Source organism: Podarcis melisellensis (genome assembly GCF_964234715.1).
Source record: "Podarcis melisellensis genome assembly, chromosome: 9".
Taxonomy (NCBI): domain Eukaryota; kingdom Metazoa; phylum Chordata; class Lepidosauria; order Squamata; family Lacertidae; genus Podarcis; species Podarcis melisellensis.
This window is the reverse complement of record NC_138541.1, coordinates 54172728-54188978: the sequence shown is the minus strand read 5'-3', so window position 1 is coordinate 54188978 and position 16251 is coordinate 54172728. Positions and strand designations below refer to the sequence as shown.

Below are 16251 nucleotides of genomic sequence, written 5' to 3'. Positions count from 1 at the left end.
ACTTTCCCTTGGAGTTCTTGCTCGCCCTCTACTGGTTCCCTCTTCCGCTGCTACTGCTCTCTCAACCTCAGGGAGCCTTTGCACCTGCGGCGCTTTAGATGTCAGTTCCCTGACATCCACCTCCCCTCCAGGGCCCCCTTCACCCCCTCCCGTCTCCTCTCCTACTGGCGGTGAGGAGGTAAAACCCCTGAAAGAACCTCCCTCATCTTCCGACGTCGCGAACACTTCCTTCCACTTGTTGCTGTTCCTACTCTCTAGGTACTCTTCGTCATCAGAGTCCACTCCATCTTCCAACTCCGACTCCGCGAACCCTTCCATTTCCTCTTCCTCATCGGTGGTGCCGAAATACTCCCTCCTAAACCTTGCTATAGGCTGAGGTTTCCTCGGGAACCTTTGGTGGAACGTTTCTGTTAAAACCTCGTCATTGACTTCCTCTGCACTTACCCAGGTGTTTTCTGACTCCGGTTCCCCTTCCCACGCCACCAAATACTCCACCTGATTACCCTTCCACCTGGAATCGAGGATTTCCGCTACATGGTTGCGGCGTTCCCTCTCTTCCAAGGCTGGTCCCCTGACGTGCTCCCCTTCACGTCCCCCCCTGTATGGTGACAGTAACGACCTGTGGAACACTGGGTGCAATTTCATGTGGTTGGGTAATCGGAGTTTGAAAGCTACCGGGTTGACCTGCTGAATCACCTCAAAGGGTCCCAATCTTCTGGGCCTCAGTTTCTTACAACCCCCTTTGAACGGCAACCCTTGGGTTGACAACCACACTTGATCCCCCACCCTTATGGTTTCACCTTCCCTTCTGTTCTTGTCTGCCTGCTTCTTATATTGTGCCTTGGCCCTTTCTAAGTTGAGCTGGAGCTGCTGATGGATGGCTTCCATCTCTTCTACAAAATGTTCAGCCGCTGGAACGCTCCATCTCTCCCCTCCTTCCCCTGGAAATGCCCTGGGGTGACACCCGTAATTAGCCAAAAAGGGACTCATCCCTGTGGACACATTCTCCGCATTATTGTAGGCAAATTCTGCCAACGCCAACTTTTCGACCCAATCGTTCTCTCTGTCATTGACATAACACCTAAGATATTGTTGAAGAATGCCATTTGCCCTTTCCGCCTGCCCGTTGGTTTCAGGGTGCCGGGCAGTTGAAAAATTAACTTCCACGTGTAGCAAGCTCATGAGCTTCCTCCAGAACCTGGAAGTAAATTGTTTGCCTCGATCTGAGATCACCCTCGAGGGAGCCCCGTGCAACCTAAAGATATGTTCCACAAACAACTTCGCCGTTTCTTCCGCTGTGACTGCATGTGAGCATGCTACAAAATGGCACATCTTAGTTAACAGGTCTACTACTACCATGATGGCTGTTTTCCCCTTGGACCTTGGCAGATCCGTCATAAAATCTATTGATATCGCTTCCCAAGGCCGTTCTGGTGTGGGTAAAGGTTCTAATAACCCTGCCGGCGCCCTTCTTTCCCCTTTGGCTCGCTGACATTGGTCACACCCTCTTACATACTCCCTTACATCTTCCCTCACCTTAGGCCACCAAAATTCCCTGGTAACCAACCACATGGTTTTGTGTTGCCCAAAATGTCCCGCCGTGGGGCTATCATGCAACTGCTTGAGTACTCTCCCCCTCAATTCACCTTCGGGTATATACAGTGCCCCTTTGTAATACAATGCCCCATTTCTTTCCTCAAAACCTCCGGGGCTCTCGCCCTCCCCCCTGAGACCTCTGAGCTTATCCTGGGCATATTCATCATTTTCCGTTTCCTCCACCAGTTCCCGTTGCCCCACCAGCGCCGCCCCACACACCCAGCGGTCCTCCGGGATGACATGTCTCTCTTCGATCACCTCCTCCCCTTCCCAATATTCTGGTTTGCGTGAGAGCGCATCCGCCCTGACGTTTTCTGGGCCTGGCACATAACAAATCTCAAAGTTAAATTTGGAGAATTCCTGTGCCCATCTCACTTGTCGTTGGTTGAGCACTCGAGCTGTTCTCCAATACTCTAAATTTTTGTGGTCGGTGCACACTTGCACCTTGTGTTGTGCCCCAATTAATAAATGTCTCCACCTCCGGAATGCTTCGTGAATGGCAAGTAGTTCCCTGTCATACACCGTGTAATTCCTCTCGGACTTATTCAGTTTCCGCGAGAAGAATGCACACGGTCTCCACTCCGACGCACTCCTCCCCGGTTGAAGAAGGACCGCCCCTATAGCCCGGTCGGATGCATCTGTTTCCACTCTCATGGGTTTTTGTAAATCCACATGCAGAAGTTGTTCTTCCGAGGCGAAAGCCCTTTTCAGTTCTTCAAAGGCTCGATCCGCCTCCACCGTCCAAACAAATTTCTTCTTGCTGCTGAGGCAGTCGGTGATGGGCGCCGTCAAGTGGGCAAAGTTCTTGATGAACTTCCGATAAAAGTTCCCAAACCCCAAGAATCTTTGCACGTCCTTCTTGGTCTTCGGTGTCTTCCATTCCAGTACCGCTTGAACCTTGCCTGGATCCATGGCCAATCCCTTGTCTGACAAGCGGTACCCCAGGAATTCCACCTCCTTGGTATGAAACTGGCACTTCTCCAGTTTCACCCACAGCTGGTTGGCTTGCAGCCTGCCCAACACTTCTCGAACGTCCCTCACATGCTGTTCCTCATCTTCCGAATACACCAACACGTCGTCTAAAAAGGCCACACAGTTCTTGTAGAGCAAAGGTCCCAGAACGTGGTTTATAAAAGCTTGAAAACAGGCGGAGCCCCCTTGTAGACCGAAGGGCATAACGAGGTATTCAAAGGCTCCCAAAGGGGTAAACATGGTGGTCTTCCATTCATCTCCCTTCCTTATGCGTATCAGATTGTACGCCCCCCGCAGGTCCAGTTTTGTAAAAATCTTTCCCTTCCTTACTCTGGTCAAAATGTCGTCAATTCGGGGCATAGGGAAAGCCAGGGGCTCCGACACTGCATTGAGGGCCCTAAAGTCACACACCAGTCTCGGTTTGTCTGTGTTCTTTTTGTCCACAAAAAACACTGGGCTGCCCCCCACCGCTCGGGACTCTCTGATGAAACCTCGCTTCAAGTTTTTGTCAATGAACTCCCTCAGCTCCTGCATCTCCCTGTCTGACATGGCGTACAGCTTGCCTACTGGGAGTTGGGCCCCTGGGAGTAGGTTGATTTGACAGTCAAAGGGTCTATGCGGTGGCAGTTTGTCTGCTTCCCTTTCGCTGAATACGTTGCTCAGATCTGCATATTGCGGGGGCACCTTCCCTTTGCCCATCACTTCCATCCCCGCTAGGGTGACTCTGTCTCCTCCCGAGACCTTCCCCTCCTTGCAGTGTTCTAGGCAATGCGCTGACCCAAAGGAGACCACCCTCTGATGCCAGCCCACTAGCGGATCGTGTAGCGCCAGCCAGCTCATCCCCAAAATGATGGGCGCTCCTCCCAGGATGGCCACATTAAACGCTATCTGTTCGGTGTGCCTTGCCACTCTCATTATCATCGGGACAGTCTGTTGGCTAACTTCTCCCCCCAACAGCTCTCTGCCGTCAATCGTAGTCACCTGCAAGGGGTTACTTAAAGGGATGGTCTGTATCTGGTGCTCAGCTGCAAACTCCTTACTCATGAAATTACAGGAGCTGCCTGAATCCAAAAGCGCCTTGACCTTTAGTGGGTGTCCGTTTGGCAGTTCTAGTAACACCTCTATCACTAAAGCAGGTCTGGGAGGTTCTGGCATGGGCACTTTCATTGCTCTTTGGCCTGGCTGCTGTGCCCCGACGGTGGCAGCCAGGCGTTGGCTTTTACTTGCTCCTTGCTTTCCTCTTCCTTTCCCCCAACAGCTCCTGCCATCCCTTGCCATTCCTTTCTTTGTGGGCAGACTCTGGCAAAGTGCCCTGGCTGTTGGCAGAGATAACATCTCTTGGCGCTCTTTCCCTCCTTCTTCCGCCCTTCACTGGGATTTGAAACTGCGCGCGCCCGCGCTGTTCCAACTTCCATCGGCTCTGCCGGCGGGAAAGATGGCTCTGGAATGTCTGGAATGCGGAACTCCCTCCAACGGTCTCCTTTCCCTTCCCGCCTTTCCAAAGCCCTCGCCTCCTGGCGCGCTCCTATGGCCAGCGCAGATTTGGTTAATTGGTCCATAGACTCCGCCCTGGGCCCCCGGGAAAGCTCATCTTTGACGGTTGAAGAAAGCCCCTCTTCGAAAAGCATTTGGATGGGCTCCGCCGATAGGTCCCACCCCAATTTATGAATCAGCATAGTAAATTCAGTCCAGTACTCACGGACAGATCTGCTTCCTTGCTGGCAAGCCATTAACTGCCTTCGCACCACCCCCTGCTCAATATCGCTGGAAAACATCAGGTCCATGGCACGAAAAAACTTCCTCGTGTCCTTTAAGATCTCATTATTCGCTGCCATCAGGGGTCTAACCCAATCTTTCGCCCCGGATTCGAGATGGCCAATCACATACGCCACTCGCGATTCCTCGTCGGGGAAGTCATCAAACTGCAAGTTTAGAGCGTATTGCATCTCTGTTCTAAAGGCATGATAGTTCCTGGGATCCCCCCCGAATTTCTGCACCAATCCTGGTACCTTTCTGGCGAGCGGGGTGGTTTTCTCCTTTCCCTTTTCTGCATCCTGAGCCCTCCTCTCCTCAAGCCTCGCCGTTTGCAGCGCCAACTGGATCTCCAACGCTCTGTACCTTTCTTCCAGGCTTGGACCCCCTCCAGCTGCTCCTGCACCCCCGGTTCCGGCTGGGTTGCTCATGATGCTTCTCTCTGCACAAGCTGGCTTTCGGTGACTTTCGGATTGCTGTGATGGGACGATGAGCTGCTTGTGCGTAAAATGCAAGTCCCTCAGAGTTTGATCAGGTTTTCAAACCTCTGCCTGTGACGGAGCCCCTCCAGCATGGCTGCGTCAATCACTAGTAGAATCCGAAAGTGGCTGCTTTCGGAAACGTTTCCAACATAAAAGCTCCTTAACGGAAACACGTCGTCTGGCCTCTCGGCGTGACAGTTTCCGTCGAGGTGTGGGTGTCCCTATAGGAGGTCCTGAGACCTCCCCACTGGTTTCGCTTGAAGCGTCTCTGAGCCATCCCTCCGACTCACTTTCCCTTGGAGTTCTTGCTCGCCCTCTACTGGTTCCCTCTTCCGCTGCTACTGCTCTCTCAACCTCAGGGAGCCTTTGCACCTGCGGCGCTTTAGATGTCAGTTCCCTGACAATTTGCAACAGATTTTTAAAGACCTAGTAACAGAGTTAAGTTGGTACACTGTTCTACTGTTGTTACTTTATTCTGCAACTCTGCATTACTTTTCCTTTGACAAAAAAATCGATTAAAACGTTTTTTTAAATGCTGTTATTACTGTTTTAAACTCTGTTACAGGGAAAACCAATGTTGAAACTGAAGGATGGGTAGTTTCTTCAGAATCGTGTAGCTTTTTATCTATCGGAGCAGAGTAAGTTCGTTTGTTACGTATAGCTCAGTTGGTAGAGCATGAGACTCTTAATCTCAGAATTGGGGGTTGGACTTGATGACCCTCATGGTCCCTTCCAACGCTACAGTTCTGTGATTCTGTGTTTCCTTACACATGAAGTCAAACCAGATTATTTCTGCTATAATCTGAACTTGAAGAAAATATATTGTTGGTCTGAAAATTAAACTTCCATTGAAGTCAATGACCCATTGCTTTGAAGGGAGCTGAATTGCACACCATCCATAATTAGAAGACAGAACACTGACAAGTGATCTTTGACAACCAACTATTAGCCAGTTAATTATTTACTTTTCGTTTTCATGCTTTTGTATAAGTAAGTTGCATTAAAGAAAGCACTCAGCATATTTTTGTGTTCAGAGAGCCTCTCTCTCTTGCTCCCCAGACTTTTAAGGATAGTAACAAAATGTGTCTTTAGAATTTGACAAAAAAATCTTTTGTTAATGACGTGCAGAATAATGACCAGCAGTTTGTGAGAAAAGGTAAAGGCCATTTAGATTTCGCTATGTATCTTTTCCATTTGGGGAGAAACTGCGCATTACAGGAAACATGGGATTGCTGGTAAACACTGCATTCCTGACTTGAATTCTTCCCTTGATCCTTTATAATAAGTAACAACACTTCCAAAATAACTTCTCAAGTTGCATGTTTCTCTGCCTCCACTAGCCTACAGGTGGAATGGATGCAGAAAAATGCACAGCACCATGACATAACACACAATAAGTGACACATTACAACAGTGGGAAGAAAACCTGATATGGGAATCCTATCTTCTGTGTCACCCTCATGTAGTAGGTAACTTCTGCCCACAAGGAGGAAAAAGGGGGAAACCAGTATTTCACAAAAAGAAGCCTGTGGATACCTGGAATTTCCCTGTTAAGGCACCTGTTTGTTGCCAGATTTTAGAAAATGGCAGACATGTTTAATTCCATTATGAGCTATTAGTCTAATAGGAACTGACAATATACTTGACAAGTCTGCCATCAGGCAAGCATGAAGGTGGCAGCTATAAATAGATTATCAAAGAAGATAAAAACTGATTTAATAATGCCACTATTTTCCAAAGACATTTTGACACCTTCAGTCAGTTCACATATGACACTAAACATAAGTCGTGTTGCATAACTGAGCCTTGCTGTCGCCAGCTCCCTCCTTCTCTCTCATGTCAGCTGAATTTAGTTATTTCCTGGTTTTTAACAAGCTTTACAACCAGACACCCAACTGTGGGTTGCATTTATCTTCCAAATCAGTTTCACATTGTGATCTGCAAACCTGGTTGGACGGCAGCAAGAAAACCCTCATAGGTTAGTGGTTGGCTGCAACACAAAGTAAGGGAGAGGAGGGATCACACTGTGTGCATTCAAACAACATCAAACAATGGTTTGGCACTGCATGTGACCCAAACCAATGCCTTTCAGTTTGCTCGTGTATTAGTCAACTTTTAATATTCAACTTTTGCTTGGTTAACAAAACTATTTTGTGAAACTCAGGAATTTTTTTTTACTCTGTGAGATCAACATTTGGAGTATTATGATGGTTTATTTCTCTAAAACACAGTAAATGTTAGTTATAGTTACATATCTCTACAATCTGGGGTAATTAAAATTAAAAATTTTCACCAACAAAGCTGACTTTGGTGTTCTGTATACATTTTCCAGATTGATCACATTTGTTCTAGTTTTCCTAGTCAATATCTCCTAGATACTGAAGGATACTAAAGGCCTGCCTCTAATCTCTAGAAATCTCATTAAGTGTAATCTTATGCACATATACTCCAGAGTAAGCCCAATTAAGCTCAAATGGACAGTGTCAGTCATTTTCTTGCAACTGAGATTTCAGGTAGGACTGCTTGAAAACATTATCTTCACAGCTGCAAAAGGACTGAAAACTGAATTTTTCAAATGAGATTTTCCAAAATCTTAGTTCTAGATCACATTCTGAACTTATTTAATATGTCTGAGAAATGGTTGCACGCACAATATTATTGTGATTTTCAGCCACCAAGGAATGCACAAGCCCCAGGCTTTTCCAACCCAAAGGCACAGTGTCTATAATAACTAATGCTCTTACAATTGCAATGTTTTTAAAGATCAGTTTTATGAAGATTTACAATATTTAACTTTATTTTCCAGATATTACCGTGAGGTCATGCCTGGAGAGATTGTGAAGATATCCAGATATGACGTCCAGACATTGGATGTTGTGCCAAGACCTGCGGGAGATCCATCAGCATTCTGCATTTTTGAATATGTGTATTTTGCGAGGCCTGACAGCATCTTTGAAGGCAAGCTATGAAATTTGGTTTATCAGTCGTTCTTTTAGATTGACGAAAATTATACCCACGTATTTTAATCAAGATTCACAAAAGCGTTGGACAATTTTTTTCAGCAATTGAGGGTACATTAGGAAAGTCTCACAAGATTGATTTTATGGCTATGTTTAATGTATTGTGAAATCCAGTTAGGTCTTCAGCATCTGTAGGGAGCAGAGTAGGGTTACTTGGAGAACTGAGAGCTTTCCTTACAGATTCTATACAGGGACAGCAAAATAATCTTCATGATTTTCTGCTAGCTTAAATCATAATAATGAATAACACAGTTTTTTTTCAGTGTAGTACCAGAAGCTGTATTGTGGTACTTTGTGGGTGGATAGCTGGGTTGAAAAGGATTTTTTGGACCAATGGCCTAGTTGCCCATTTGCACGATACATTATTTAGAAAGATAAAATAGAGGAGACTATTTGGTTAGCTTGTAGAGCATCATAATGAGTGCAGTGTATTTCCCTTTACAATATCTATGGTCACACGCATGCTTCCTACTTTTTCTTTGAATGTTGCATTATTTCATGGGTAGGCAAACGAAGGCCCAGGGGCCGGATCCAGCCCAATTGCCTTCTAAATCCGGCCCGTGAACGGTCCGGGAATCAGCATATTTTTACATGAGTAGAATGTGCCCTTTTATTTAAAATGCATCTCTGAGTTATTTGTGAGGCCTGTCTGGTGTTTTTACATGAGTAGAATGTGTGCTTTTATTTAAAATGCATCTCTGGGTTATTTGTGGGGCATAGGAATTTGTTCTTCTTTTTTTCCTTCAAAATACAGTCCAGCCCCCCACAAGGTCTGAGGGACAGTGAACCGGCCCCCTGCTGAAAAAGTTTGCTGACTCCTGCTTTATTTGTATTGTTAAAAAAAATAATTTCAGTAAAAGGAAAGAAATAGTCCTTGATGAAGAGATTGGGTAACAGGAGTGAGCCAGCAGTAAATCACACCGAGCAAGTCGGAGTTAACTATTAGCAAAAACAGGATCTGCACAGGAGTGTCAGGCCTACTGAGCACAGCAACGGGTCTGGCCTCCATGAAGCAGTTGTTGAGACAAAGTCCTTGCCTCCCCACAGCTGCCAAAGTCTCAAAGGTTTTTCCCAAGCGATCTGAGACTGCGCCTGCATTAAGATAGCTTCTCCGCTTCCCTCTTTGTGCCTGGGAGACCAGGGGGGAGGGGAGCCTGTCACAGCAGGAGGGGGAGACACCCGTGCCTCTTCACTAGCCAGACTCATCCTGCCTTTTGGCCTCCCTCCTTTTCTGCCTCAGCTTCTCCCTCTGATTCTGGGTTTTTCCTCCACAGACTCGCCCCACCTGCCAAGTCCTGTTACTTCTCCAGCTTCTGATACTTCCTCCTAGTCTTCTCCCTCTGACCACTCATTGTTGCCCCACTACCCCTTCCTGGGCTCTGAGCCTTCTTCCCTGCTGGCTCCTCTTATCATTCCTCTCCATCCAACCAATCAGTGACACTGGGTTTAAAGCCTTGGATTTTTAAAGGCAGTAGGGGAAAAAATCAGTTGAAGATGCTGGAATCAAAACTGTACAGAACTCATGCAAGTTTCCCCCCCTCATTCTCCACAGGTCAAATGGTCTATTCTGTACGGAGGAGATGCGGCCAACAGCTTGCGATTGAAGCCCCGGTGGAAGCTGATTTGGTTAGCACAGTCCCAGAATCTGCAACACCAGCAGCCCTTGGATATGCTCAAAAGGTAATGGGCCCCTGATTCTTCTCTTTAATCTGAAATCTCATATTTTTGTTGTAGGAATACGTTTTTTTTTTATTAAAAATTTTAATTGACATAATACCAACTTGTACACCAAACATTTTAACGCAGATGTTTATCTTGTAGCACTAAAAGTTTCAATCTTGCCTTCCTGAGTGCAGTTCAAGCCAGTTTACAAGAAAAAGATAAATACATCAAACTAATGAATTACTTTTAAAAACAACAACACAGCCTTAACATAGACTGTAAATACACAGGCAAATAAAATTCAACAGTCAGAGAAAAATATTACCACACCCCCTCACCGCCAACCCTGTGTGAATTACTAGCTTTTTACCATTTTCCAAAGAAATTCCCCAGACACCAGTGAAGTTCATGTTTTCTCCAAGAGATTGCATAAGTTTCTTTGGCTGTTGTAGCTGAACTGTTCCCACTTAGCCAACTCTTTCGTGTATAGAAAAGAAAAGGAATGTTGATGGAGAATTGATCTTAACCACTTCACTTTCTATGGTACTTTGACTTTTACATTCTCTCTTTTTTTCTAGTGTGGACTACCATACATTGAAGTACTGTGCAAAAACAGATATGTAGGGAGAACTTTTATTCAGCCAAACATGAGGCTAAGGCAGCTCGGAGTGGCCAAAAAATTTGGAGTCCTGTCAGACAACTTCAGAGGGAAGCGTGTTGTCCTTATTGACGATTCTATTGTACGAGGCAACACCATTTCACCCATAATTAAACTACTGAGGGAATCCGGTGCTAAAGAGGTAAGAAAGTATTGCTGTCGGTTTTTGAGGAAGGCCTGACTGAGGGACAAGACTGGTGCAGTTTCAGCTTTATAATAGACTACCTTCACCTCAATCAAGACACTTGAGAGACTAAGAGCAAAGCCAAATTTATTGGCTCTGTTGCTAACCAATCAGACCTCACTCCTCCTTGTAGTGACTTTGAATTTTGTTGGTGCTGCCTGTTGGAATTGTGGGTGGTGAAGTGGGTATTGTTTTTGTTGGTTATTAAGATATGCATTTTGTGATTTTATATTGTTAATCACCATGTGATCTTCGGATGAAGGGCAGTATAGAAATTACATAAATAATGGTAATAATACGAATGAATGGCATAATTGAAACAGTGTCAATATCATAATAGCATTCCCCCCCCCCCTTCCTCCCTAGGTGCACGTTCGTGTAGCTTCGCCTCCAATAAGATTTCCTTGTTACATGGGAATAAACATTCCAACGAAAGAAGAACTCATTGCCAATAAGCCCGAATTTCATGACCTAGCCAACTACATAGGTAAAACACTATATTTTCAATCATTGTCAATAAAGGTATACATAGAAACATGGACACTCTTTGTGTTAAACAGCTTGGGTGGTGATTACCCTCTGGCAGAAGCGAATCTACCAGTGAAACAGGAAGAGAGACAATTGTCAGCTATGTCTCACCCTTTTTAAAGCTGCAGTAGGGATTGGAAGATCCTCTGGAGCAGATTTAGGGAGGGTATAGGGTGCTTCAGAAAGATCACCGAAAATTGCCTCCTTTCCTATTCTGCTGACAGATTTCCATCTGCTAGAGGACCTTACCATTGGGCACCACCTTCTTCATCTTTTGGGTGTGTACAATGGTGCAGCATTTTTTAAAAAATATATTTTTTGTCTTTTTTCTCTTCCTAGGAGCTGACAGCGTTGTTTATCTTTCGGTAGAAGGATTGGTATCATCTGTGCAAGAAAGCATCAAGGCAAAACAAGATAATGAAAACAACCTTAAGTCCAACAAGTTTCGGGCGGGGAAAATTGGCCATTGCATAGCATGCCTTGTTGGAAAATACCCTGTAGAGCTAGAATGGTGAATTTCCAGAATACAGTTACCACTGAATTAAAGTTGGAACTGACAAGATGTATCACACCCAAAGGTGTGCCATAAATTGCTACCAAGGAAGTTATCAAACCACTCATTTTAGTTAAATCTTTATTTGGGATAGTGAGGACTGTTCAAGAACTTGAAATAAAATGCAAAAATTATGCAGTATGGTAAACATTAGAGCTGTAACTTGGGGTGGCAAAGTTTCTTGATTCCTTAGCTGGCCTAATCCTGCCAAGAAACTTGATCTCTTCTCAGGCTTTTATTCACAGCCTTGGTTTATTACATTCTGAAAGAAACTGCGAGCCATTAAGTCATTTCAATTTTTTGAACAGGAGTCAACCAGGGCGGGCGGGTGGGGGGAAATGTGAAATTTGGTTTTATATACAGTGGTACCTCTGGTTGTGAACGGGATCCGTTCCGGAGGCCCGTTCGCAACATGAGCGTGTCTGCGCATGCGGCGAAACCCAGATGTAACCCTTTCTGGGTCACAGCCTGAAAACACGCAACCTGAAGCAAATGTAACATGAGGTATGACTGTACATGACAAATTCTGAATTCATAGAATTCTGAATTCCATGCTTCCCTAGAAATTTTTATCTAGCTGTTTGAGTTCTGTTTAAGAATGAAGTAAGTGCCTGTATTTTTGCTTATGTAACTAAATTCATGTGTAATAACTTGCTTCCAAAGAGACTGAATATTATTTTTATACAATATGTTGCTGAGACTGGGAGACTCAGGGAAGTACTAAACCAAAATTCTCTAATACCTTGAGCCTTAACGAATTCAAACCTGAATATATATATACTGTCTTATTGTGATTTCATTGTGCGTCAAAGGGATTTGACAGGGGAAATTAGGCTGATAACCATCCTGAGTGCTATGATTTATTTTGCTAATTTTCCTCACTATGTTTTTGTTGTGAATACTTAACTGTAATCTGAGTGAATGTTTTTACTGAATGTAAGCCTTCAAAGAAGACTCAAAACATTGAAAAATTATCATGTGGACTTATTTTGGTAGAGTATTTTAATGTATGGTAGTGTTATATATATATAACTCTTTAATGTATATATATTACTGCTTTGTTCAGTGGGGTGTTGTTGTTTTTTAATGTTGTGCTTTTGTGAATGAAATCTAAATAATTCTTTGGTGGTTGTAAAATGGTGACCTAGATATCTGAGTTGAATTAGAATTGCAGCTAATTCTAACCCAATTCAAAAATCACTGCTCATGCATTGAATTGACAGACGCGCAGACCTGCTCCTGGTGTCACCTAGCCCATGGCTCCTCAGAGTGAACATGCATGTCTGTTTGGAAATCTTCATATAGCATGAAGCCTTTGTACATTCACACAGAAGTCTGTGCATGCAGCCTCGCCTTAACACATGAAACCTTGACTTTTCAAGACTCTTAAGAATTGCCATGAATGCAGAGCTTTGAGCTTAGCATACTGTTGCAATGTGGCCTGTGCTGTGCCAAAAAGTGACCTCTTCCCCCCCCCCGTTTTTGAGAGCAGTCTCAACGTCCTACAGGGACATGGTTTATTCAAATAGAACAGCCTTCCTAACCAGTTGCTCAGCAGAACGGATAGTTCGAAAAGGCTGCCAGGAGGCACATTAGAAGAAAGTTTATATACACAGCACACAAAGACTCATAAAATGCCACAACACTCTTCCACTTGAATCAAGAAAGGTCACAGGTCATGGGACGCCTGGCTTAATGCGGATATTGACTCCTCTGAAATTACCTTGGGGTGTCCCAGAGTGCCCAGGTCATTTGGGTCTCATATGTCTCACTTTGACACCATGCCCATGGCAACCAGGACTTCCATGGGACTGCTGAAAGTGACTTTTTACTATTCTCCCATCGAGTAAAGAAACTGCATTCAAAAACTGGCAAAGAGGGGAATTTTTCACATCTGGAAGGGCAGGCAACCCAGTAACCTTTCTTCAGCACTTTGCTTTTCCTGGTTGCCTGCCCTTCCTGATGTGAAAAAGCCCCGAGGCTTACCTTATGGGAAAAACCCTACACCTCACCTTTCAGAATTACAAAAATTAGCTCCCCTCTTTGCCAGTTTTTGAATTACTCGATGGGAGAACGGTAAAAAGAGCTCACTTTTTTGCACTGCCACCACCAGATTTGACCCTCTTTACTTTCCCTGTCAACTTCCTTTTTTAAATCAATGCCTGCATTTCTGAGACGTTTCCTCTTTTGAAGTCAAATGTGGCTGTACCATACCTGCTGGGCAAATGTCCACTTATATATATGTTGAATTTGACAGCACTGTGGCCACTGACTCCTGTAACGACACATCTCACACCAGGTCCAGGACTCCACTTACGATGCAACCAAGGGTTGCGTCCCCTCTGGTCAGTTTCAAGACAACTTGGTTCTTGGGCTAAGTCACTTAGGGTGTTTAATATTACTTTCTCATGACAGCAATCTGTATTTATTTCTCTAGAACAAACACACAAACATGTTAATAGAATACCAATGGGCAACAGCATATTTTACGAATATTGTTCCAAACAAATGGAGCCAAGATATAAAGGATTGAAGTACCTATGTTAGGAAGATGACTTATAGCAGGTGGCTTTATTTGTCCATCTTGTAGAATCCAAGCATATCAGCCAAGAGACTTTTCACACTACCTCCTACTGAGCCCTTTTCTAAAAGGAAAAATGCCAGGGATTGAGTCAAGCACCTTTCTTCCTGCAGAAACACGTGTTCTATCACAGAAGTATGCCGCCTTCTTTGCAAGGTTATATCTCTACTGTATTAAAGGGCTATTCTTAAAGGTTAAGGGTCTTGCTTGCTCACTTACTGCCCTTGAGAAAATAAAGGCTAGTTGTTCCCATTTTACAGATGAGAAGTTGAGGTTTACTCAAGGCTGCCATGATTTTCCCTAATAAACCTACGGCCGGGCTGCGATTTACGGTAAATGTTAACAGTACTCCTGAAGTTATGACATATTAGCTTTAAACCTAAATAATCCCTGATAGTTTCAGGGATCATCTCTTCCTCTTCCCTGCCTTTGCCAGATTTCTTCTGTTTGGTTGAAAAGTATTTCAAATTGTATCATTTCTGTGTTGTAACAAGGAAAAATAGAAACTTGTGGAACATTAACACATACTTCCATCACCATTGTTTCATCATGTCCAGAAAATTATACACCTCCAAATTTTATGTGTGACAAATATTCTTATTGGACGTAGAATTCACTTTGAGGCTTAACTGAGCACAGTGGCGCAGCGTGGGTTATCAGCACCCGGGGCAAGGCAAGTAATTTGCACCCCCTAACCCATGGATTTGCGCCCCCTAACCTGTGGGTTTCCCTAACCCCCAGATGTTGCGCCCGGTGCGGCCGGCCCCCCCTGCACCCCCCACGCTACGCCACTGACTGAGCAGACATGTATGGGATTGCACTTCACAAGAAACATAACTACACTCCTAAATATGCCTACTGAGAAATAAGCTCCAATGAATTCCATGGGGTTTACTCCCTGACCGTGTTAAGTTTATAGGATCGCAGTCTATACTGGTTAATCTTAAAGGCACTATAGAAGACTGTTAACAAGAGACCTATTAAGCTTCTAGCCCATGTGGAAAACACCACCACCGCTTCACTTCTATATCTTTTCAAGAATGTGGAATAAGGTGGAAATATATTAAGCGGACTGGGAAATGGGGAAACAAGGATTCAAATCCCCACTCAAGTCATAAAGTTCTCTGGGTGATCTTGAGCAAATCCCTACCTCAGAATTGTTGTGAGGCTCAAATGGGGAAGTGGACAACCATGAATGCCACCTTCTGGTCCTTGGAGGAAAGGTAGAATATGAATGACAACCATCCAACCTCTGCTTAAAAGCCTCCCAAGGATCAAGCACAAGATGAGTGATAGGGGGTGCGGATGGAGACAGCAAAAAAGCAAAGGACTGGGGTCCCAGCAGAAGTCGGAATCCGTTCTTGGTGTGGCGAGGGGAAGCAGAAGAGGGCTGCCCAAGATGTATAATCCCACAGCAGAAGCGAAAGGGTGTGTTTGTTCTGTCCCAAGCAGGAGAGCTAAAATTCGTTAATGTCTTCATCGAGACTGACCATCGGGGCGCTCCCTCTCACGGTAAAAGGAAGGCTGCTAAATTTATGCTCCTTGCTGCTTCTGATGCAACACGGGGAAGCAGAAGGACAAACGTTACATTGGAAGGCCAACTCTTCCGCCCAGAGCGGCTCGCACGCTCGCAAATAATTACTCCTGGCACCACTTATTTAATCGTTTATTTATTACACCGCTTGATTAAAAAAACACACCAAAAGAACCCGAACTGGTGTACAAAAATATAAAGCAATAATACGTACAATGTGCGAAGTTAAAATGCTGCAACAGATCTAAATTTCCTTTGCTATTTAGGTAGGCTTGTCTAAACAAAGATTTACTTATTTTTTGCGGGCGCCGAAAGAAGTGCATCGCAGGCGCCCGCTTGATCTCAATCAGACGTGCAATCAGCCTCGAAGACACGCGGGAACCCCGCATTCCGAAGCATCGGCACAACGCATCGGGTATCCTAGGGCGGGGAGGGGGCAGGGAGACGGGCGATGAGTGACGGCAACCCACGCTCTTCCTCAGAACGGTATGGCGTCACGCCCTCCCAGCCGCCAGGAAGGTGCGCGCCTCCACCCAATCAAAATGCGGCCTTCCCCCTCAACCAATCGCAAGACGCCGCCGCTGCGGAAGAATTCCAGTTCCGGTCTTGAGAACAGAAACTGCCCCATGGGGGGGGGGGAGGAAAGTGACCAATCGCAGCAGGGCCTGTTAAATACGGGGCGGGGCAGAGTAGTCCCCTTTCAGTTCTTGTAGTTCGGCGACAGAGCGA

The 16251-nt window shown here is 45.1% G+C and overlaps 1 protein-coding gene across 1 annotated transcript in view; it reads left to right on the top strand.

The window, feature by feature from the left end:
- PPAT (phosphoribosyl pyrophosphate amidotransferase) overlaps nt 1-14245 on the top strand; it is a 50952-nt gene extending 36707 nt beyond the window's left edge. The window contains exons 6-11 of the mRNA XM_081924544.1: nt 5368-5440; nt 7609-7760; nt 9375-9502; nt 10063-10284; nt 10693-10813; nt 11194-14245. Coding sequence (XP_081780670.1) covers nt 5368-5440; nt 7609-7760; nt 9375-9502; nt 10063-10284; nt 10693-10813; nt 11194-11369 — 872 coding nt within the window. The 3' untranslated portion in view covers nt 11370-14245. The remainder of the gene's footprint in view (nt 1-5367; nt 5441-7608; nt 7761-9374; nt 9503-10062; nt 10285-10692; nt 10814-11193) is intronic.
- Nucleotides 14246-16251: the final 2006 nt, after the last annotated feature.